This window comes from Cydia pomonella, chromosome 2 (genome assembly GCF_033807575.1).
Source record: "Cydia pomonella isolate Wapato2018A chromosome 2, ilCydPomo1, whole genome shotgun sequence".
Classification (NCBI taxonomy): Eukaryota; Metazoa; Arthropoda; class Insecta; order Lepidoptera; family Tortricidae; genus Cydia; species Cydia pomonella.
The window spans coordinates 6,741,242-6,766,921 of record NC_084704.1 but is presented as its reverse complement, the minus strand read 5'-3'; the positions used below and the strand labels follow the sequence as shown (position 1 = coordinate 6,766,921).

General features: G+C 33.8%; 1 protein-coding gene across 2 annotated transcripts in view; it reads right to left on the bottom strand.

Moving 5' to 3' along the window:
* LOC133532507 (atrial natriuretic peptide receptor 1) overlaps positions 1-25,680 on the bottom strand; it is a 365,542-nt gene that overhangs the window by 49,103 nt on the left and 290,759 nt on the right. For both annotated transcript variants that reach the window (XM_061871235.1, XM_061871226.1), the window contains 4 exons: positions 24,535-24,649; positions 18,890-19,037; positions 18,283-18,481; positions 16,203-16,294 (listed from right to left, as the gene is read on the bottom strand). In XM_061871235.1, the coding sequence (XP_061727219.1) occupies positions 16,203-16,294; positions 18,283-18,481; positions 18,890-19,037; positions 24,535-24,649 (554 nt within the window). The remainder of the gene's footprint in view (positions 1-16,202; positions 16,295-18,282; positions 18,482-18,889; positions 19,038-24,534; positions 24,650-25,680) is intronic.

The following is a 25,680-nucleotide window of genomic DNA, read 5'->3' as shown; positions in this document are numbered from 1 at the left end:
TATCAAAAAATGTTTCTTAAAAACCCCTATTAGTTTTGAAAGACCTTTCCAACGATACCCCACACTCTAGGGTTGAAGCGAAAAATAAAATTCACCCCACTTTACGTGTAGGGGAGGTACCCTAAAAAAAATCAAATTTTTAGATTTTATTTTACGACTTTGTCGGCTTTATTGATTTATATATCCATGCCAAATTTCAGCTTTCTAGCACTAACGACCACGGAGCAAAGCCTCGGACAGACAGACAGACAGACAGACAGACAGACAGACAGACAGACGGACATGGCGAAACTATAAGGGTTCCGTTTTATGCCATTTGGCTACGGAACCCTAAAAAGCGTTCTCTTTTGGAGAGTCTTTGGGTAGCAGGAAATGAACTCATATCAAAATTCAACAAGTAGTGCAAGGAATGCTTAGTTATTAATTTTACAAATTATATTTTTAAATGTCTACATGTAAGGGTAAGAAATTTAAAATTTAAAACAATATAAATATTCTTTTCAATTCTGATTTCAAAGGACAAAGTCAATATTTAGGTTGTGATCCCTGATTCATACTTTCAACCGTTCTTTTAACCCAGCGTTAATCACGACACGTTGTTGTCATGCGTCTAAGAAGCATTTTCGCTACATACCGGAAAATCCATGTTATCGGCTACGACCGAGCTCAGCGGTGAATGTGTTAACCCATTATAGACTAGCGGTGCCATATGGTACCATATCTTGTATGAAAAAGTGATCAAGGCTCGGAAAAACGCCAGTCATTTTGAAAAGTTTTAGGACCCATTTATGAGTCGAAAATGTTCGTTCACAGTCTACGGACGTCATTGGACCATATTTAATCGTTAACTCTGGTATAAGGAAGTCTCTGTTTTACGGAACAGTGTTATGTTTTCAAAATGAAGGGCGTTTTCCGGGCCTTGAAAATGATAAAGCTTTAAATGATCTAATATAACTTCAAGAACAAAGACAGAAAATATTCCGATTCTGAAGCCCAATAAAAAATTCAGTCTATAGTGGGTTAAAACAATATCCTCTCCTTCTCTGACGATAATAAAAGGACAAGAACCATTTGCAGTAAGAGGCTTGAAAGTTTCACGATGACTAACGGAAAGTTAATAATGGTCAAGCGCAATACTTTGGCCCATGCCGGTTAAATCCCCTTGTGGATATAGTTATGAGCACTGTAACTTGAGTCTGGAAGCCATTCTAATAATAAATCAGTCTTATTTGAGCAGCTGCGAGTGATTCATGCTGTAAACAGAAAAATAAATCAATGCGGCATATTTTGTGTTCCATACGCCAATGGTAGCAATATGCAGCGCGCAGCGTAACTTGATCAGCAAGCACAAATTGCAAAATTGTGGCTTTCCACAGAGAAGGGTCCTTATGCTTCATGTGCATAATGCTGCGCCATGTGCATAATGATTAAGGACCGTTCTGTAAGCCACAAATACGCAAAAACAGCAAAACTGAGTTATTAATACTAAACTTATTAAATTGATTATTTGAGTTATTAAACTGAGTTATTAGTTATGGGTTAATACCTGAATAAATAACATTTTTTTTTATTATTATTATTATTAATAAACCTAACTACATAAGCAAAATAAGTCATGTGGAATTTGGAAAAGTAACATGCAAGCAAAAAAACAAGATTTACAAGAATACAATACACTTTAAGACCTCTGGGCGACTAGAGATTAAGTCTCAAAGATATCTCTACGGTATACTCGTAAAACTTGATAACATAACTCCAGCCACGAAAATACATTCCTAAGCTCCTAAGTTACACGTAGAAAAACCTACCGTGAAACGATCGAATTCTCTCGCCTCAGCTCCAACGATTTTAAAAGTTCAAAGTATCAACATTCAAGACATTAGTCCTTGTCAGCGTCAAATGAAAGAAACTTAAATAAATCTTAAAAGCTACTAAATAACTGTCCATAGTTCTTGACCTATCCCGCAAACGAATGGCGTGAATGAGCGTTTGAATAGAACTTTCAACTGAGGTCTATTATAACTGGTCGTAAGGTATGATCAGATATGACCAGCTTTCATTGAGCTACCTCGTCCCTGGATGTTCGATGGAATGAGGAAATGGTTGGGGTCGTTTTTAGTTCTGATGGGGGTCAGGTTATAAAGGACGGTGGGATGTAAGAAGCGCTTGCGGTTCATTTGACATGCTAATACAGAATGGGCTTTTAGGGAGATAGCGATATTCGATAAAATTTGTCATTCGGTCTCAATATATATGGTTTGCTTAGCCTTACATAAAGGGAACTATTGTTCTCTAAATTTAAACGAAGATTTTCTTAGTTTATATATACATAAGATATACCAATTATTTTACACCCGGAGGCCCGACGAATGACTGTAATGACACATGTTTTGGCAGAGCCATCTGTGTGACTCAACTATAAAGAGTGACAAAAATATATGATAGATAAAGATAGATAAATATAGTATTTTATTCGAGTAAGGATATTACAATGCGTTTATGAACGTCAAATAAAGCTACACCGGCTCTAACCCTACACCTCTGACCCAAGAAGATTAAAATCCCCCTTCAATTGGAGGAAGGTGTGACTCGGTAGGACAATATTATTTAAAATCGTTAACACTCCACTCTCTTCACATTATATGGTATTGGAGAGAAAGAAAACCTAAAACCACGTAGCATTATCGGACTACTATTTTAAAACAGACGGTAGACAAACGGTATACAAAAGTGAGTTTAGAAAAACAAGTTTAAGAAAACGGTGCCTACTTTATTTATTCCGCACAATACGGACAAATATTCCTACCCATCTTCGATAGTGGTATCGACTCAATCGAAAATCCTCAGAGCCCCGGTAGCCCCTCGAGTTCAATAACCAAAGCGTATGTACTCCCATACTTTTATTGCACTTGTTCAATTTCCTATACTAATGGAACATGAGATTTATTGTATGAGCAAGAAGGAAGATATTTAAAACACAATACCTTTGGAGAGATTAAGGACATGGTGAAGGTAGTTTTATGCGCCTAGTTATTATCATACATGAAATTATAGAACTAGCAGGAATTCGTTTAACTAAACTGCAGTAGAAACCTATGTTTAATAGCATTTCATACAGATCTAATTCATTATTTTTCTCATATCCGTGTAACTTGATTTCGCACATTTCTCATGGTCCCACGCCTTCAAAATATTTAGCGGGTTTCAAAGTAATTAAATTTCTATCCTTCTTGAAATTATGCATCTTACAAAAAAGTTAGCAAATATCCTCAAATACAAAAACTTTAATAAATTTCTGTTACTTCCACTGGGGGCGAAATCATAAAGGTTCTAAGAAATGAAGAATCTATTTTCAAGTCAGTTAATAACCGCCCCTAAATACCAATTAGAATGACATAGTTTATCGGCAAATTAATTTCCCGGCCATGACCTAATTTTTGCCGCGGCTCCGCCCGGGCCGTAAATATACTATGACGTTTATGAGTGTCAGGCACGAGCGGTTATGATAATTGGCGATTATTCGGATTATAAGTACTTATAGTTTGAGCATAGAGCTCATATTATAGAGCATAGAGCTCTATTGACAATGGCTACTTTAAAGATGATTATGATAATGATGATTAGAGTCTGTACTCTAACAGTGATGAGCATTGTAGGCGATTTTGTGAAAAGTTTTTCCAAATGCTTTTTACGCCACGATGGTCTATAGCCATAGCCTAATGAACCTTTGCAAATTACGCACCGACCCTATGAAGACATCATAGGTAATATATGTTTTGCCATTGTATGTTTCACATGATATTTAGTGTACCTAATAAAGTAAATAAAATAAATAAATAAATAAAAACAGTCAAATCCTCTTTTGTTAAAATGCGCTTGGGTTCAAACCAAATAACGTACGTCTTTTAAAAACTTCAAAACACTTTAAAAATAGACAAGAATACCTTCACGAATTACCATTACAATCATATACACGAACAGCCACGCCTGCATCAATATGCCGGAGACATCGAGACTGCCTGTCTTTCCTTAAAACAAACTTATTTATGCGGATGGTCGATTGGAACTACTCATACCTATGCCTTCGAAGTCTCTAAAATTTCCAACTGGAATAATTCGGAAATATTCACAATTTTGTGTCGGAATCTAAATTTTCAGTTTCCGAAATGAAAGTGTCTTCTATTTCTTGTGACATTTTCCTGGAATTTCAAAGAACATTTTCAGCTTTTTGGAAACATTCAGCAACTTTTTCGTATTCACAACCGCCTTGTTATTATTATGATGATGTTCACAATTTGGATAAAAATGCCCGAGATTATTTAATGAAACATTTCTTGTCTGGTATATATCACGATAACATTGCAAAATTCCCGGTGTGTTACGACAAATATGGCGGAAACAAAAAAAAAAAAGTTTAAAAAAATTAGATTTATTTGAAACAAGTGCTCAACTCGAATATTAGCTTATTTATTTGACCGCGGCTGGCAAAACGTCCCACTTTCTCGCTTACCATAAGGACAACATTTGTTTGTATCTTAATACGAATAACTTGATAAGGCGTCCTTATAGCAAGCGACAAAGTAGGACGTTGGACTGTTGCCGGCCGCGGTCACATATTTTATTTATATTTTGTATCACAAAATCACTACAAGTATTTTATGCTATATGCGTGAGTGCAATCTTAAGTTTGTATGAGGAACTTTTACATATGCCGCTAGTAAATCTGTAAGCTTAAACTTTTTCATACACACGTCATATAAACTGTGGCTGTGAAGTTGTACCTTTTAAAGTCATTATCATTCAAAATGCATGCATTTAAGTCGTGGGTAATATGCATACGAACTTGTAAGGCATGAGAAAAAAAGAATTCCCTTTTTTTAAAAAGACTAATGAACTTAAATAGCTCCAGTAAAGTTTTTCTTTTAATTGGGTACATGCTCGGTACATGACACATGTTGAATATTGTAACAAAATTTAGCTAAATGGATAGAAAATCAGCCATACATATTGAGATTATAAAAAAATACAAGGCTCCAAAGTCGCAAAAAAAAAAAAATTTAACTTCCAAAACTCAAAACAGAAAATAGTACCATTCGATTTCTTACATTTTATTGAAAAATAAATTATATGACAACTATATACATAAACGCAAAATTTCAGGGTCAAAATAGCAATTTTCTTGATCTTTCATACATTTAGGACATACTTATTATATAATGTGACGTCACATTACAATATCATTTTGTTAGAGGCGTTTCAATCGTCGAGTGCGAGCGTCAGACTTTAACTCTCATTTCTGACCTTTGTGTTGCTTAAATGCCATGAGTCCTATATAGACTATTGATCCTCAGGAAAATCAAGATCGATTGACATTATTTACAAAAAACTATCAAGTAGCCAATTCAACATCTTAGCCCGTTTAAAGATAGTACGTACAAGCCATATATTCTATGTAGTTATTCTATGATTTGATTCTCTATATAACTTTTCACTCATTTTCTTTAGGATCAATTAACCCCTGTTGATAAGTGATTAAAAATTACGTAGCAAGCATTTTTGGATCAATACTATGACAGTAACCTAAACTCATTTTTTTTATTCCACGTCGGTGGCAAACAAGCATACAGCCCGCCTAATGGTAGGCAGACTCCAGCAACTCCAGATATGTTACATGCGCGTTGCCGACCCTAATACTCCGCACCGTCGCTGAATCTGGCAACCTTACTCACCGGCAGCAACACAACACTTTGAGTAGGGTCTAGTGTTATTTGGCTGCGGTTTTCTGTAAGGTGGAGGTACTTCCCCAGTAGGGCTCTGCTCTAGATCTGGAATGACGTCTGTTGTGCTGTGCTCTACCACACAAAGCGTGATGACATTTACAATACCAATAGAGGTATGGGCAAAAGAGAGGTCTTTTGGCCGTAGTTTAAGGACAGTTGTTTAAATGTATGGCCCCGGGGCCAAACATTTAAACAACTACTTTACGACTAGACTTGAATCGACGGGAATATAAACCGTGATTACCTTTTATATTGTTTTTACCCGTGAACAAGATGCATGTAACTGCGTCGAAATATCAGGAGCTCAATAAAAATAAAAACAATATAAAATGTAATCACAGTTTATATCCCGGTCGATTGAAGTCTAGTGAAACTAACCGTGAATCATTCAAAACTGTTACTTTACGACGACTGTACGAACGACCATATTATTTTGCGTAAACGTTCATTGTAACTTATTTTTGTTTGAAGACAGGCTACTACTCGTATATACACTACTCTGCTTGTATTGGATTTATATTTATATATTTCCCTTTGTCCTCTTTATCATACTCCTACAATGCAAACTGTTTTATTTTAGACCGAACTAGTTTTCCCCAATTCCCTCTTATTAACCAATTCCAACCAGATGTGTTTGCGACCTCATACAATAATAGTTCGCGTACCGGATAATTCTGATCTCTAGTATCGTAGCCACATCGAACTAAAGGTACTAACAGCAACACAAGTGACTAGTCATACGTAGATCTTATCTCGTTGCATTAAGGTTGAAGAATGGTTATGTATTTGTGTCAACAATGGTATTTATCGCTTATGTCGTTCTGTTGGAGATAATTGTGGGTAATTGAAATGGCCTGTTTCTGTGACAAGTAGTTTCCTAGCTGGATTAGGTTGTTAAGGGGAAACATGAGCCGGCGTTTAGTTTCTATACAAAGTGCGTTATTTTAATTAATTTGTGGATAATTTATCGCGCTTAAAAAAAGGATAGAGTCTAACTCAGCAACGGTTTTTGATAGCATAGAGTGTTCAAGTGTTTTTTCAAACATCATAATTTAATATAATATTTATTTATTTATTTAATCTTTATTGCACAATACATGAACGTACAAATGGCGGACTTAATGCCTTAAAGCATTCTCTACCAGTCAACCAATGGGTTAAACCAGAAAGATTAAGTAGGTGCAGTGTCTTTTAAAGTAAATGAATTTGTAACCGAGACTATATATGAATATAAACTATATATTGATAAACTTACACATATACTTAATACAAATAAACATACATACATAATTATACCAAGTGTGAATCATTAAGTTGACGAAGAAGACGTTTAAAACAAAAAAAAAGCGGAAAAGCGCTGGTGGCCTAGCGGTAAGAGCGTGCGACTTGCAATCCGGAGGTCGCGGGTTCGAACCCCGGCTCGTACCAATGAGTTTTCGGAACTTATGTACGAAATATCATTTGATACCAATCGCTTTTCGGTGAAGGAAAACATCGTTAGGAAACCGGGCTAATCCCAACAAGGCCTAGCTTACCCTCTGGGTTGGAAGGTCAGATGGCAGTCGCTTTCGTAAACACTAGTGCCTCCGCCAAATCTTGGGATTAGTTGTCAAGCGGACCCCATGCTCCCATGAGCCGTGCAAAATGCCGGGACAACGCTAGGAAGAAGAAGAGGAGGATTGACGTTTAAAACAACACTTGCACACTCTGTATAATCTAAAACGCTGCAGAGTTTGCTTAGCATGACTCTTTGTGCCTTGCCTTTGTCTGGACGCTTAAAATTGTATATATTAAGTAAGTTACATTTTCCGTGCTTGTGTTTTTACCACGTGTTTTACTACGTATCGTTGCTAGTAATAACATACTAGCATACAAACGTTCTTCTTTTTTTATAATATTTTTTTTGTATGATAGTGTAATGCGACTAAATCTTGTATCATTGTTATAGGTATCTATCGTACCAAAATATTGTTCATAAATAATACTTGATGATCAAACGAACTTCTTGAAGTGAAGTTCGATCGATATTATATGAGTCACTTCATTTGAAGATATAATTTTATATTAACCATGTAGTTTCCCTATTGTACAGATAGCATCGCACACATTTAAGAGTAACTATTTTGATTAAAACTGTGTAAACCAATTTCCGCCCACTTCCGCTTACTGGTTACCTGCGTGCGGCGACCGCTGCGCTCTTCATTATTTTTAGAGAAGGCAGGAACCAAAACTTATATCAGGGCTCTAGGGTGGGTGGGACCTTATATTATATCTTCAAATGAAGTGACTCATATAATATCGATCGAACTTCACTTCAAGAAGTTCGTTTGATCATCAATTATATTTCGTCACTTCATTTTTCAGATATAATTTTATATTAACCATGTAGATGTTTAGAGATATAAGTTTTGGTTGAAATAAGCCGAAAGCTTTGGCTGTCTGAGTATCTGGTTTAAGTTAAGACGTTCCTCCTAACTAGCACATGGACGCCGGGACGTCCCAAAGAGAGAGAAAAAACTTCCCAATTTATATGCCATGCCAATGACCGCAGGATTTTATTTTATTTACTGTACGTTACGTATACACCGTACTAACATTAGAAATATATTATTAAAAAACATCATAGTGAGACACTAAAAACATATATCTATCTTAGTCCGAAGTAAAATAAGTCATTCGATTCGATGATAAACCGAAATATTTAGTATTTTTATTTATTTTTTATTTATCTGAACTACTGTATTTGCAGTTAGGCCGTTACTCATATAAAGTATCCTTGGTATGAGATATTCATATTATAGTTTAATGTTTCAAATTATTAGATTATAAGTTAATCGCCATCTATATATGGCTAGAATTTATTTATTTTCAGGTGCTAAAGATTTATTTTGATCAGAATTTATTTATTTTCAATTTCTAGAGATTTATTTTCATCAGTTGTATTAAGTTAGTGTCCCAAATATACCATATTTTGATGTTTTGAGTTATATTATTTAAAATCGTATTTCAGTCGTTTAACTTTAACCAATTCTATAATAAAAGAAAACGATCTGATGATCCTTTTTTATGAAAACACATGATACTATTTTAATTGACTGCTAAAGAAATCCAGAAGTATGGTAAATGAAACTGAACCAAAATTAAATCAATGCTTTAGCGAACAACTGTGTAATGGGTTGTGTTTTAAGCCATCAAGTAATTGAAGTTATTATCACTGTATCGAACGCAGAGTAGCCCACCTGCGTAGACTGCAGACCAAGTTCAGGACATAATATGTGTACACAAGTATACTGTGGCAATTGAGTTATGAAGCCTTGTTTAAAAGCATAAAGAAAGTTTAGGTATGTAGGTTCAAAATAAAAAGTACATATTAGGTATGTACACATGATACATATATATATGTATATATATATATATATATATATATATATATATATATATATATATATATATATATATATATTTTAATACACCTTTTAGGATATCAAAACAAAGCCTAATAATCCCGTTTCAATTTGTTGTTCACAATGAAACATAATTCACTAAGATTCTATACACTTTGTGGTCTACTTTACATTCAGTTTAATTCGATTTCAAAAAGTAGAATTAATTCATAAACCGTCCATTTATGAATGTATGAAAGTTCACTAGCGGTCCTTGTCCGCGATACGGAATTAAAGAAGACAGGCGGTACTACTATTGATATCAACTTCAGACTCGTCTAAGAGTAATAATAACTAAAATAAGACGTAATTTATGTCAACGATACAACCCAGCGTTACCTCCAGACAGGGTAGGATACGTTGTATTCATTGAGCAGATGGCGACAATGAGAAAATTCAGTTATTAGGCTCATGCACACGCATGTCGGCTTACAGCAGCTCTTGCTGAACGAATAGTGACACAACGAGTCTTTGTAGATACAAAGACTCACGCGGCCTAGCGCGTATTAAGATTTTTAATTTAAAAATAATAGTTATTTATTTTATTTTCTCCAAAACGTGTCTAACGTCATTAAAATGCATTAAAATCTCTGATCTATTCAAGAAGAAATATATTTTGGATTTTATCAAATGCAAAAATCCATCATGTTCTTGAAATATAAGAAATATATGAACGTGCATAAATCCATATGCTTTCGGTTAAGATATGAAAAAATAAATTTATAAGGCTACTATAACTACTACTCAACTTTCGAAGTTATTTCTTATATAACATTATAATTTACCCAAATTGAAATGTTTATTATTGCGCTCATATTGCATATAATAAATAGGGCAAGGGCCAAGGCCCATTAATGACATCGGAATATATTTATAAATTAATTTTATATACCTAATGTATATTCGAGCTACTCGTATTACGGTGCTAAGTTAATAATAACCAGTTAAACCTGAGTAGGTAAAGTCAGCGTACAACATACATGATCAGTAATTAGCTTAATAAACATATGTACATGACTCCATGTGACAAGTCTTTTCATTCGAATAAAGATAAATAAGATGACCTTTTTTCTTTTATTAAACATTAATGACAGCATGACACGATTGACCATATTTGCACAAATATCGGTGCTGTAGCTGCTATTCTCTCAGCGCAAACTAAACTAGCACAGCAATCAACCACGATAACAATCCATAGTTTTTCACGTATTAAGCATCAAATCTCAAATGCCCTCTATTTTTATTTTATCCAAATATTCGCTCTGTCGGTAACGAAAGACATAGACGTAATGTTGTATATTTTTATAATGTATAAAAAATACACTTATAGAATAACTGGCATAATAAAATAAAAAAATGTATTGCTACTGTGGTTGTATTGCGAGTTTAGAAAACAAATATTATATTTAGTGATTCGGTCTTAATTTTATGAATGACTATATTAATTATACAGTAGTATAATTAGATTACAGATACTAAATGTATATGTACATATATTTCAAACTTAGCAAAAACATATTGCATAACCGTTTTGCGTGTTTTAAGTCTAGTGAACGTATTGCATAGTACCATCGCAATGGCTGAAAGAGTACCGCGACAGACACATGAGAGTTGAACCATACATTTATTTATTTATTTTATACGATTTCTATTACCTAATTAATTATTTAGTTATTTAAGTAGTAATCTGAGGGGTAATCCTTTAAAGGATAATCAGAGGGTAATCGTCTTGTTGTTTTAATACAATTAAATAAATATATGAATAGGTATTTACCTAGTTACCGATTATTTACAACCATAAAAATAAACACTCAATGTCTGTGAGAGATGCGAACAAAATATCTTAATATGTGCAACTCGCCAAAATGAAGAGAAAACCATATTCTGATTAACTCAGATGGATGGTACTCTAGTGGTGCTTGACACTGAGCTCTTGCAAATTGTTCTAGTAAATTGTGATGAAAAAACTCGTCTTCCTCTAATTCAATTGAAGTAAGTGTACTTATTATAATTCAATGATTCAATTGAATTAATTATCCGGTATAACTTTAAGAAAAAATCTAATTTTCAAACAGATAATAAGTACTTACTGGCATCGCCAATAAGCGACCATGACAATTACTCATTTATATCAAGTTTTGTTATATCTTATTTTGAGAAATAAAGATTCTTAAAACTGATATTATAAATAGGTATATTTTGATATAAGTATTCATTTGGTTGACTCTTTTTTATGCGATTTAATATAGGAGTAAACCAAAGTTGCCCATAACATTATTGACGTACGTAGCCATATTTTTATACTTCGATTTATGAATGTTTCTGCATATCATAATGATTTAAAAATCGACACCAAAAAGTATGCACTGTCAGGGCACCACTATACATATTAACAAGATCAAGATTAAGTTTAGAAATTGCTTTCAAATCCATTACAGGTCTTTTATGACATACTTATACGAGTTTAAATATTGTACGTCAGAAAGAATATACTTTAAATAATACTGTGACGTGATGTAGGTACACGTAGCAATTCCCACTTTTAGAGACAAGTTATACCTACCCAATGTATTAATATTATATTTATGTGGGTAGTGTAGTATAATAACAATGTACTATTGTGTTAAATACAACATTTGTGAGTCGCTTGTTGATTTACATTCAACCTATGGGCGGGGATTCATACTTCTTTTTTCATTTAATACCGTACTATGGGTTAGGTGTGAGTAAAATTTGGATATATTTTAAGTGTTGGGCCGTCTAAAACCAAATAAAAAGAAAGCCTCCCTCGGCTTTATAACACAACATTATTCCCATTTTTAAGGCAATAAATTTCCCACAAAATATATGGGTATTATGAAAAATGCACCAATATGAATGTCTAGGCCCTTTGTTTCGTTGTGCGTTGTGCATTATCCGATCTTTTGGTTCACGACCAATCGCCGCGCCGGGCGAAATCGGTGTTCGAAATACGAACAGACTTTCCTTCGTGTTGGTTCACGACCAACCCCCAGGATGATTTTTTATGCCTTTGTTTCGTTGTGCGTTATCCGATCTTATACCTTCGTGTTGGTTCACGACCAACCCCCGGGCGAAATCGGTGTTCGAAATACGAACAGACTTTCCTTCGTGTTGGTTCACGACCAACCTCCAGGATGATTTTTTCCATCGTGTTAGTTCTCGACTAACCTCCAGGATGTATGTATGTCCTTCAAGTTGAAGGATTGCACAACGATTTTAAAAACGAAAATATGTATATTGCACAACGAATTCAATGAAATCTCACAGCTAACACCATAGTAGGCATAGGCAACGAAGATCGTTATAAAAAATGTGGTCTTGTGCCGAAGTGTTCGGCAACTAGACCGAGGTGTGGACGCTACCACGCACAAATAAAGAATGAAGAGCGCAGCGGTCGCCGCACGCAGGTAACCAGTAAGCGGAAGTGGGCGGAAATTGGTTTACACAGTTTTAATCAAAATAGTTACTCTTAAATGTGTGCGATGCTATCTGTACAATAGGGAAACTACATGGTTAATATAAAATTATATCTGAAAAATGAAGTGACGAAATATAATTAATCTCACTCTGTAGAATTAAAACTACAGGTACAGTTGTCTTCTACGAGTGTTTTATTGTTATTGAGTTTATAAACACGTTCGTTGCGGCGTCTGGCGCAACTGCGCATATAATCAAACTTGTACGGGGATCAATTGACTCAAAGTTTAATATTAGTTTATTACCTACGTTATATTCAGAAAAATCAAATTAGATACTCAATTAAATACAGAAAAAGCAATTTAAAATTTAAATTTGAGAATGCTGCATACAATAAACGTTTTTTTATGTTTTTGTATTAAACTGTTTAAAGGTTATTATAAACTGGTCAAGCGATAATAATAAGAAAAAATAAAAACATTCTCAAAAATGTGATGGTATGATTCGCACGTCTGGTTTTTATTTTAGCTAACATTGTAAGTAACATAAACCCAATAAGTCGAGCAAGTCGGTACGTAAACAGTTTGCCGATAATTCATTTATAACGTAGAACTACACATTGTTCAGATAAAACGTAATCTAGTATGTCATAAACAATAATTTACCTGCTTTCTTTGTCGTCTTTTGAGCAATAAATTGGATTATGCATGCAATGCATCATAAAACAAGCAATTTTCTTCCCCAGTATTTTATTTCAGCGCTCTCTAGAGAATCCCATTAAAGGCTGAACTTTACATACTGTGCTTTATAAACCACAACTAGGAGAGTTTACACGCCTTCGTTCAATGTTTGCCATTATGTTAGTTTCCCAGTCTTGTTCAAGACTGAGTCCATAGTTCTATGTTGTTTTAACAGTCTTCACTTTATAGTTATAGTGAGTATCTTATGATTTGAGTTCTGCTCAACAGTTTAATAGACTTGTCTACAGTTTGAAATGTCTATGTTAGATTCGTAGTTTTGGTATGTATTTTCCAGTTTCACAATAATAAATATAGAAATAATAACATGTTAATTCTGACAAAGGACACAATGATAACAAGGAAGGATAATGAGGAAGGGTATTTGAATGATTTGTAAGAAAATTGTGTTTATACAATAGATACATACCTACGTGTAAGTGTGTCCGTGTAAGTTATAAAGTTTCGTATCTAGCGATATATTATCGCAAGGCATCTTAAGAATCTTAAGATACTTTGCCATCTATAAAGTTTATAATAAAAATAATTTAGTTAATTTGCATGCCACTTCGGTATAATACACTCTCAGAGTAAGGTTACAAGTACGAAAACAGAGAAAGGAATTTCCGCTGTTTCATTTATCTTGTCAAAAAGCAAATCACGCACTAATTACCTCCCCTTACCCTACATTGTGGCAGTTCCAATACAATTCAGGGCATGAAGCTTAAGTATGAAAAATTGTCGAGATAATACAGCTCATAATGAGGCCGATAAGAATATTTGGAGCCCCAAGGGTATTTAAAGTCAGACCGAGCATTAACAGGGCAAACGGATTGAGCGTCAGGCGTGCGAGACCCTCGGTGGTCCGTTGAAATGGATTTGGCGAAATCGTCTTTGCGTGATATTTTCTCGTAGCAAAACGACCGCCGAATGTAGAGTAATTGAGTACCTAGTCGCTTTCATTTTAAGAAGTAAGTTAAATATGACATGTTTACATTAATGTTTGTTCTACATTTTTTGATTCACTAATTCATAAAAAATGACGGTGCATAACTTAGAAGCGCTTCCGTGAGCCCGCAATAATAATTAAATGCTAAGAAGGATCAATTTGGTTCGTTATTGTGCACTAATAGTTTTAAAACAAAACAGTTTCTTAAGCTCTGTTAATTATTGCGTAAGTAAACACAATTAGATGTAAAACAGAAAGAATATTTCAGTTAATTGACCCGAAGGAACTATCTTCACAAATCACAGCCACATTAATTCCTCACAGCTCTAATCAAAGAGATTTCTTACAGGCTAGTACGAATAAATGACGTAGGCCAGACTTACAAGAAACGAATTGTGTGTACTACCATATAACATTGAGATTAATGATCCAAAAAAGAGCAGCCACTGTGAGAGGAGATAATACTGTCCAGTAAAAGGGTACTAGTTTACGAGTGAATTGACTTTTGGCACGTATTAACAAAACAGTAATTTTAGTAAACGATGTATTTTATAGACAATTTGGATAAGAAAATTAAAGTGAGATATGCCCAAGTCGATCTGTGGTATATTTTGCCAAGTGGTATTTTTCATAAGAACCCACCCCTAAAAAGGCGCTCCCATACAATCGAAGTAACGCTCTCTTTTTAAAACGAACACTTGTAACAATTATATGGCGGCGGCTAGGTTTGTGATTCTTAGTTGAACTTTATGTAAGTATCTTAGAATGTTGACGACAGGTCTGGCCTAGTGGGTAGTGACCCCTATGAAGTCGATGGTCCCGGGTTCGAATCCCGGTAAGGGCATTATTTGTGTGATGAACACAGATATTTTTTCCTCAGTCATGGCTGTTTTCTATTTATATAAGTGTGTATTTAATCTATGTACGTATGCATAGATTCACCTAGTACGGATAGTATAAGCTTTGGTTTGTTTGTAGCAAGTTCGATCTGTCTCATTGATTGTCCCCAAATATTGAATTTATTTTATTTTATTTTATTTAGTGTCGCTAATAGGAAACCAACCTTGTGTATTGCTTGATGTTTGATAATTTTTATAGTATTGGAACAAACACCAAACAACCAATATGTAAATAAAATCGCTGAGTCAGTTAATTTTTTTTTTTTTTTTTTCAATTTGGGAGGGAAGAATATCTTTTCGTATCTAACGAAATAACCGTAACTTTTCTATGAAATTCCATTTCGGGAGAAAACGGTTTCCACTAACTAAATCTTTACAAATAATTTTGATTTGAATGTCGATCGCTTCAGCATAATATATTCTACGTTTTCACTTTTGTATCGACTATCACGTAGTATATTATTATATACTTCCCTTTTAAAGGAATATACTAAAAACTATAATTAAAAGTATTGTTTTGTTCATAAGTGCATTGTAACATACCTACTAGAATAAATCTTTATCTTATCTTAGAACCTCCGAAATAGTAACGACCTAGTCACCCAGTGATTACCCATTATACTCATTCGAGGACTTTACCCGTACAGCCAATGTTTCCAGGTCAAAAATAAACACGCAAATAATTGCATTATTTTAAGATAAGTGCACGCAAACATACGCAAATAAATACAACGGGCTAGCAGTGATTTTCTAGCTCTTTATTATTTCATGTTTCCGCAAAGTAACGCCTGATTCTATTATTAATTTTTGAGTCCTTTTGATATTGTTCGTGCATTTCGTTTGATAGTATTTAGGTAACTCTTAAGGTCCTGTAGCATTGGCTTTCATTTCTCTACTAAATGCGATATCCTGCAAGATTACGACCGACCTGTCCGTGTTTCGTACAATTGACTCACCTGGAACTTGCTGGTAGTGGGATCCATGTCCAGAAGTGAGTAGGAAGCCACACGGTCTCCATTGCTATCTATTATAACCTCGCCAGTGATACCTGGAATAGTAATATTTATTAGAATAATATTTAAATTCTACCTTTCCCGTTTGAGGCATATTATAAGTACATACGTCCAAGTCACAATAATAATATATACTGCCAATAGCTCTAAATGTATTATTGTTCTAATGCCAGAAAGTCTGGGTATTATATGTTCTTTTGTCATTAAGTCAAACTGTTATAATGCCTTTCTGCCAGAATGACCAAGGGTCACATGTCTAGTGTATTGAAGAGTCACATGTCTAATATATTCGAATGACAGAATGCCTAGGTAACAAAATGTCCACTTTTCAATAAAATATTTATGTTTATGAGAAATGAAATTATTCTTATTATGAGATGTAACTGATAAAAATTGTACTTGGCATGAGAACCTTGTTATAGATTTGAAAGTAAACGCGCAGATATTTCTCAATAACTATGTTTATTATAATTTTAACATCATGTACAACCTTCCATTTTCGTAAGGAACAAAACACAAACAATACTCGTGTTCATAGACAATAATAGATTTCATAATAAAATACTTTATTGCCAACAACAAACCTACACGTCAAGATTCATAATAAAAATGACACTATTTTCATGCAAATCGGTTCTGCTAATTATACCTCAACCCTAAACCTTTAGAACTTCCCGAGATAAGCGAAATATGATATCTGGATATTATGACACCAAAGGCATTTGACAAAACAAAAGGAAAATATGACATGTGAAATTTTTGACATTGTGCAACCTAGACATCCTGACATTCGCCGCACTTGTTGGCATATAGCTATTGTTACATTTGGAATATACGAGATTGGGGCATTAAAACATTTAGACTTATTGACAATGGATATTATGACACCTAGCCTTTTTAACGCGTGGACATATACACGGTGCTGCATGAGGAAACCGAAAGATTTTGCCAGTGTATTACTGATCACATTTAGAGACTAAAATGTCATATAAACTTTTCTGGATTTCGCCTACTTTCAGAGTTAATACCAATGTAAAAAAAACATCTTCTTATCGTAAGTCGTAATTTGTAACGCGCAAAACGCCTTTTTGATCACGATGATGTCATTATGGGGCATAGTCTAAATTTCCTTATTGACAGAAGTCAAAAAGTGACAAGTAACTTTTGCAAGAACTAGTTTTTACAAAAAAAAATCGTAAAAAAATATTTTCAGTGCCAGTTTTACCATGACATTAACTTTTTATGTACAAATACGTTCAAAATTTGAAAAAAAAGCAAACAAGAAAAAAAATTTTTTTTTGGCGAAATTTACTGAAACTCATATATCATTTTTTCCTTCTTATGGCCTCAGAAGTGCGTGGTTAAAATCTTTCGGGTTCCTCATGAGCACCGTGTATATATTTTGAAAGGGCCAATAAAGGTAAACCTTATACATACTTATATGGAAATATTGTAAGAAATTAATTATCAGTTCCACTTTTTAAATAAGGGTGCGAAACACAACAAAACTTCCTCAATTCGATTAGGCACATCATAATTATGCATTTAATTTGAAACTAAAAAAATGACATGACTTAGTTTTTACAAAAAAACCTTATCTATAATCATAATTATTAGTTGTAAAACTTAACCTATTTCATCAAACACTTATCAGATATATATTCATCATGTTTGTTGAAAAGTTCTTTTAAACGGCGAAAATTTATCTCTTTTACTTAAACATAAAGGTCATCTTTATATTATTAACACAAGTTACATTTGTATTTTTTTTCATTAGTCTAAGTCTGGCATCTTCAAGCAAAGTCCAACTTTAACAAAGTTATAACTTTTCCAATAAACATTAAGAATAATTGCCTGTTACAGGGAAACCTGTAAAACTCTTAATTGCAAGAACAAGACATTCATTTGTCTGTTCTTATTAAATATACTTTGCCAAACATTAATATGCCATATTTTCCTACCAAAGTACCTTATTCTGCGTTATTTCTTGGTAGTATTTTTTTAATAATTAAGCATCTCTCACCTTGAAAACTTCTATTCCACATATTATTAATGACCGCCTTCCCGTCCAGCCGTCCCCTAGGCTCTGGGGACTGCTTCAAGGTATCGTTTAATGCCAAAGCGTACAGCAGTACAGCATCGTAAAACGCGGCGACAAATGTGGATACCACCTCGTCTTTGCCAAAAGTGTAGTTGTATTTTTTCGCTGCTAATTCTTTCACCTGTTGATAAAGAGGTTAGATAAATACAGTTTTCTGTTTATCTGGCCATGAAAAGTGACAATCGTTTGAAACTTTTATAGTGTATGGAATTGATGTATTACAAACAAAAGACGCGCGAGCCCACGCCCGTCCATCCCCCGTTCTATGGGAGCGCGGCGGCACGTGATTGGTATTTTTTTATAGTTAACTACAGGGTATCGATAAATTCTCATATAGTTGAGTTGGGAGCCCATACATGACAAGTACGCAATTATAATTTGGTATACGAAATCTTAATTCAATCATTACAGTCGACGAGTAGAAAAAGTTCTTTATTTAAACGATGTTTTTTCATGTAAGTACTGCACTTACGATAAGCAGCTATATATTCCTAGCACTCGTCGGGTATGAATGGTTAGATTAACATACCTGATCCGAAAATTCTAAGTACTCTTCTTTCTCAGGAGCTGGACTGGTGACGGTGAGCACGGCGCTGTACGCTCGCCGCGCGCGCTCGTTGCGCTCATCGGTGTCTCCTTCCACCTTCCACGGCTGTTTAGACGACGCTGAGGCTAAACTGATGTAAAAGAAACAATATTTTATATCGGTTGTGGGTTGGATTTCATACTTTGTAATCAGACACCGAATAGTAGGGAGAGGCATTCAATTATTACAAATGTACTCGTAATTTAGGGGTGCGTCTCGATCGCTATAATTTTATTATATATAATATTAGTTGCAATAACGCTCATTTGATATAATTATTGTTTGACATAATAACAAATGATATATTCACATTATGTATAATTATTGTTTCTTATAATATTTATTATATCAAATAACATTTATTATAACGTTCTTTGAGTATAATGCTTATTTCTAATAATAATCAAATGGTAAAACGCTAATTTCATCTAAAGCACAGTGAGAACATAACTATTTTTTATATAATGTACTAGAGATATAATTCCAAATTTAATACCAGAAAAATGGGGTCGGTTAGAACTTTACTTGAACCCTAAAGAAACGAACTGCTATCACAAATGTAGGTTAGGTTGGGTTTGAACGGTGACCCCTAAAGAAACGGATTGCTATCAGAAAAATAGGTTAGGTTAGGTTAGAACTGTGATCCCTACAGGAATTTTTATACTGCTAGTTAGTTATATAATATGAGTTGTATATTAAAAGTTAATTATACCATATGATTGTTATAATAAATGTTATATCAAATGTAGTATATACGAAATTAACGTTATACGTTATGAGGAATATACGAAATAAGTGTATATATTTTGTTGTTATACTAAATGTTAATTATATGTAATGAATGGTTATACCCTTTAAAAAAATACCAAATGTTGTTATATCGAATGAAAATATACAAAAAAAAAATATCAAACATTACACACCCGTAATTTAAAGTAAGTAAGTTCAAATATAATTAAATACCAAAGTAGTACTCTGAATATAAATAAGATCTGTTGATTTTTATGTGTTCCTGTAAGTATTTCCTAAGTCATTTACGAGTATATCCATTTAAACTTTCACAATTACGATTTTAGCAGGCCGGGGCATCTTCCTGCGACTAAGAGCATATTATCCGTAATATTGAAAGGAGTTTCCTGTACCTATCGTATTTATATTTTTGCCAGGAGAATATTGTACATCTATTGTCCACAAAAGCAGAGATATAAGTATTTACTAAAGAATTAGAATTCAGTAAAGGGACACATGCGCCTGTCCAATTTCATTTTATAGGTACAAGTATACCTATGTTTTAAGAGCACTTGAGCGTGAATCTAATTTTGTTCACAATTCGTATCTGTTATATTTATAACTAAGATCATATTTTCACAGCAATATTGTAAGGAGTTTCCTGTATTATTTTTCTTCTTGCCAGGAGAATATTGTACTTATATAAGTGAATGATAAAGAAAGAAGCGAATGGACAAATGCGCCGGACATCTTTCATTTTATATGTATAGCTATGTTTCAAGAGCACTTAGCGGAAATCTAATTTTGTTCCAAGTTCGTATCTGTTATATTTATAACTCGTCACTACTTGGGAAATATACATCTTATAAAAAGTGTTTGTTGCAATAAATCTTGTAAAATATGTAACGATAAAAATACCAAATAATTATAATCTCTTGGTTGAAGTATGTTTTATGAGTTATTATTCTTGACATCACAAAATTTTGAAATGTACTTATCGTAATATTAAGGTTTATTTTTATTTATAATAAAAACAATTAATACTAGATTTTAAAAGGATAGGTCACGGCCGCTTCTCCATACAAAACGTCCCCATTTTTCTCTCTAGATATTGACATAATGGATTTTTTTATTTAATATTATTTTGATGTATATTAAACATAGGCGCATCTATGTTTGATTTTCATAGACTATTTATTTGTGTAAAAATTAGAAGCAAAATACAGATTTCAGTTAAAAAATTTTTTGCAACTTTTATAATAACTAACTAAAGATTCGAACATAGGGGCCTACCTGTGTTTGATATACAACAAACTGTGTCAAAATATGTTTCATAATGTTAATTTCCTATAAATAAATAAAATAAATAAATATTATAGGACATTATTACACAAATTAACTAAGTCCTACAGTAAGCTCAATAAGCTTTGTGTTGAGGGTACTTAGACAACGATATATATTGTTTGTTTCGTTTGTTTCTTTATTTGCTATTATAAGATACAAGTACAAGTATCATGCAAAATTGTATACAATAAAATAAACTTAGCCTAAATCTTGCGTAACATTCAAAATGAAATTTAAAGTAACATTTGACAAAAGACTGATAAATATCCTAACTAACCTAAGGATGTCACATTTAAAAATATGTTATACATAATTATTTTAAACTACATTAGGAGATTTAACATAAATAAAGATAAAAAATACACTTAATACTTATATAAATATTTATAAATACTTAAATACATAGAAAACACCCATGACTCAGGAACAAATATCCATGCTGATCACACGAATAAATGCCCTTACCAGGATATGAACCCGGGACCATCGGCTTCATAGGCAGGGTCACTACCCACTAGGCCAAACAGGTCGTCAAAATATATTATATATTCATTTATTTTATCCAAAGAGGAAAATGAGGACTACTTTTGTATAAAAAGGCGGTTTCGGGGCGGCCGTGGCCTATCCTCTTAAGAAGAATCACCGTTTCTCGATTACATAATCAAGCTTCGTAACAAACCTGATCGTCATTAGTTATGAACTATGAACAGAACTTTAGACAAAGTCCTAGAGCCTGGAATTTATGTCTTGTCACATTAAAAGCTTAATGTTAGTAGTTGTTACATCTATACTTTAGAGCAGCATTTCCCAAACTATGGGTCGCGACTGTCGCGACCGAATATTGAGTGGGCCCTGAAACTACTACTGACCTGAAACTAGTAGGAAATCTGAGCGTTACCAATAATCTTTTATGCCCCTTTTTAAGAGAGAAGAATAGCTTTTAGAATCTAATGAAGTAACGGTAATGTTTGTATGAAATTTAATTTCGGGACAAAGCGGTTTCCACTATCTAAATCTTAACAAATCACTTTGATTTTGATGTCGTACGTACTAGTGTTTAACTATAAATTCTATAATTACCATTGTAAAAAATAATTAGCATAAGTTTTAAATGAATACATATTATCTTATCTTATGTTATTTTATAGGTTTCGCTTTTTTATTTTATGTTTTGCGAATTGAGAAAAAAAAGGAAAACCTATAAACCTGTTTTTTTATTGTGTCAATAATATACTAAAGAATAGAAATGGAAAATATTTAGAAGTGGAAAAACGTTTTCTCTTTTTGTATGGGCGATCACGTGGTATTACTTCCCTTATAAGACCGCCAAGAGTCTTAGATGAGATGCATTTTTTTTTTATGAGTCGGAGCCCAGTCAACTTTGGGAACCACTGCTTTAGAGATAGTTTCAGATTCGATGAGAAAGTGGTTGAACTGATTCATTGATACTACGTGTTTGCTCTGGGTATGTACATGAACTTGTATATGAAATAAATTATTTTCTAAGTATATATTTAGCAAGAGTAGCAAAGTTATAAAAAAATATACGAAATTGCGTGAATTATTTGACGTAATTATTAGCTTTAATGAGCCTAAAAATCGATTAAAATTAAATGGGTTTCGGAACGAAAGCAGGTAAATATTGCAGGTAGTTTAATTACGGGCCACCTCCCAGAGGAAATCAATGGAGGCATCAGCGAGAGTTGCGCGCGAAATAATTCAATATGAATTTCATAGTGACCTAAGTTTCAAACGTCTTCTACGTCGAATATGGCGATATGATGTATTTTCTTTACATTTAATTATTTCTTATGTGATTTTTATAAATTCTTCATGATTTAGTACCTATCAGTAATAAATACACCTCAGGCATTATTTACCATATTAAGTACAAAATTCGTCGTGGTTTTTTTTTTTTATATTACGTCGGTGGCAAACAAGCATACGGCCCGCCTGATGGTAAGCAGCCTCCGTAGCCTATGTACGCCTGCAACTCCAGAGGAGTTACATGCGCGAAAAATATAAATAAAATGAAAATTCATAAAAAGTAACAACAGGTTTGTTTGACGTAATTTTGATACGAGTATATTGGCGTTGAAAGGTTGAAAGTTTTTTGCAGAAATCGCGAAGCGTCTGCTTGACATAACTGGTGACCGAAGAGCTGGCGGTTTTCTCGCACAACGTATCAGTATTGCGATACAACGAGGAAATGCCGCCAGCATCCTTCGTACAATGCATCCAGAGCCTATTTTATAAGCTAGTCATAGTAATCCTCTGTATATTTATATCCATTATGTATATTGTTAATGTAAATAAATGTATTTTCATATTGATTTTAATGAATGACATGTCTATTAAGTAGAGTCAAACAACAAATGCAAGTACAGTCACGTCTGAAGATATCGATACGGAAAATATACCAAAAATATGTATACACTACCGTAATATATGGGCAATTAAGTCGTGTATACATATCTTTGGCACTATTTTTGTATCGATATTTTCAGACGTGACCGTACCAGCACCAGTACTGCTGGTAAAATATACACTGAGGGCCAAATGTAAAAGGCAAAAGTTTCCTAGTAGGTAAATGACGGCTGGATTGATTGATATTAGTAGTTTTGAAGAACAATACACAAAAGTAACATCAATCAAATACACTTACTCATTCAACTTGAGTCCGAATGGTAACACTTATTTAATAAGTTTTTGGCAAAAATTTCATTTTTGGTACAAGCTTTTATCGCTGACAGTTCTAAAAACCCCAAAAACAATTAGGTTGCGTTATTTTATCACAGAGTTCCTGTGGCCACCTCTTGTCTCCATCATCAGATAAGCTCGATAGTACCATAATATTGCATTGTCACCCGACTTACATATGTATGTAAATTTTCAGCTTCATTGGAAACCGGGAAGTGGGTCAAATTCAACTTGCAAGATTTGATTACAGACAACGGGACAGGTGAAACTAAATAAAAGTTTGTAAAAATACTACAGAAATAACATGCAATGCCATGATGTAACAAAAAACATACTGGCAAAAATATCGAAAGTGAATGTATTTAGTTAATTTTTTTTTTTTGTTTTTTGGTATATTTTGTCGTTGTCTATTCAAAGTAACTTATTGTCGGTATCGAGATACTGATATCAGCATAATTATTAGTATAATCGGATCCCTTAAGGATCCAAAATAAATCAACCTCTTAGTTGAGCACTCATGTCATGTATATATTATGATTTTTAATATTCTAGACAATGATTTTGAAAAAAAAAATCTTCTATTTTGAATCATTTTGCAATTCTTGGAAACCGTAACCGAAAATATGGTACCTTTACATTGAAAACGACACATAGACAAAAAAATATTCAAAATTATTTCTCATCGTGTAAGTTTTTTTGCTAATTTATAAAGGTCGAATATGGATTTGGCCTGTCCCAACCAAAACTCGTTACAATAATGAAAATTTAACGATGTAATGAAAGTAATGATAACAGTTGTGTTATCTCAAACGTACTTGGAAAACAGCTCGATGTTGAAGAAGACGTATTCGCCCGACGACACCATGTTTAGTTCGTCTGCTGCCAACATGATCTCTCGGACCGTGCCGGGGTTCGCGCATAACACCACAACTGGAACAAACACGACACATTACTAAAGCTTCTAATCATATTTAGCCGTCCCTTCGGCATCGTCCTAGTACAACTCCACTACGCGGTTATCGCGCTAGTAAGCGATGCGACCATCGTGTGGCCTCGCGATAACAAAAAAATTAAGATGGTAGGCTCTTTATCATTTGTCACCATACCCGTCACTTTCTAACAAGTATGTAAGCGCGAAAGAGACGGGCATAGTCACAAGTGATAAAAATGGAACCATGATACCGCCGCTGGGTTTCCTAATAGAACGCGAATACACGATCATCACTCAATCCTCTCCCAGACAGCGCGACGCGCGATAAGCGAATGTAGGACACTTATTCGACATTAATTATCTTTGATCGCGCGTTCGTACGAACTAAGTTCGCGCGAATAGATTAATAAACATTTAGTATTTAGTAGCGTGACCGTGTCGCACGATTGTTAATTAGGAGACCTATTTATTTATTTAACCTTTATTACACAAAAGAAAATATTATAGTACAAAAGGCGGACTTAATACCATCAGGCATTTTCTACCAGTCAACCTTTAGGTAAAGTAGAGAGAGATTTTCGAGTTCAGTATTTTTGATTGCGCGTTCGCACGAGTATGCAACTCTCTTATTCCTAATAAGCGAATTGGGTCAAACAACTAAACCTATATTCCAGCCGAAGTAGTTATCCTTTAACACTTACCTCACATGGCGCGATCCTGGCAGGGTCGCCATGTATGGTTGAGCGTTGAGCCAAACAACTAGATTCGAGGTTAAACGTATGATGCATTAAATAACACGTTACAATGCCTTAAAAACTATAGTACCTATTGCGCATTTATGTGTGTGCATAATATGTAGTACACACACAGCACACACTACACACCATTAAATGAGTTTTACTTCATTTAGGATGCAAGAAATGTACTGTAGAAAGTAATTAGAACAAAAAAACTGAAGTTCCAAGAGTAGGTAATTTAATTAGTACGGTCACACACTTTAATTTTCATTAATTTAGAGTTCAAGCTAATT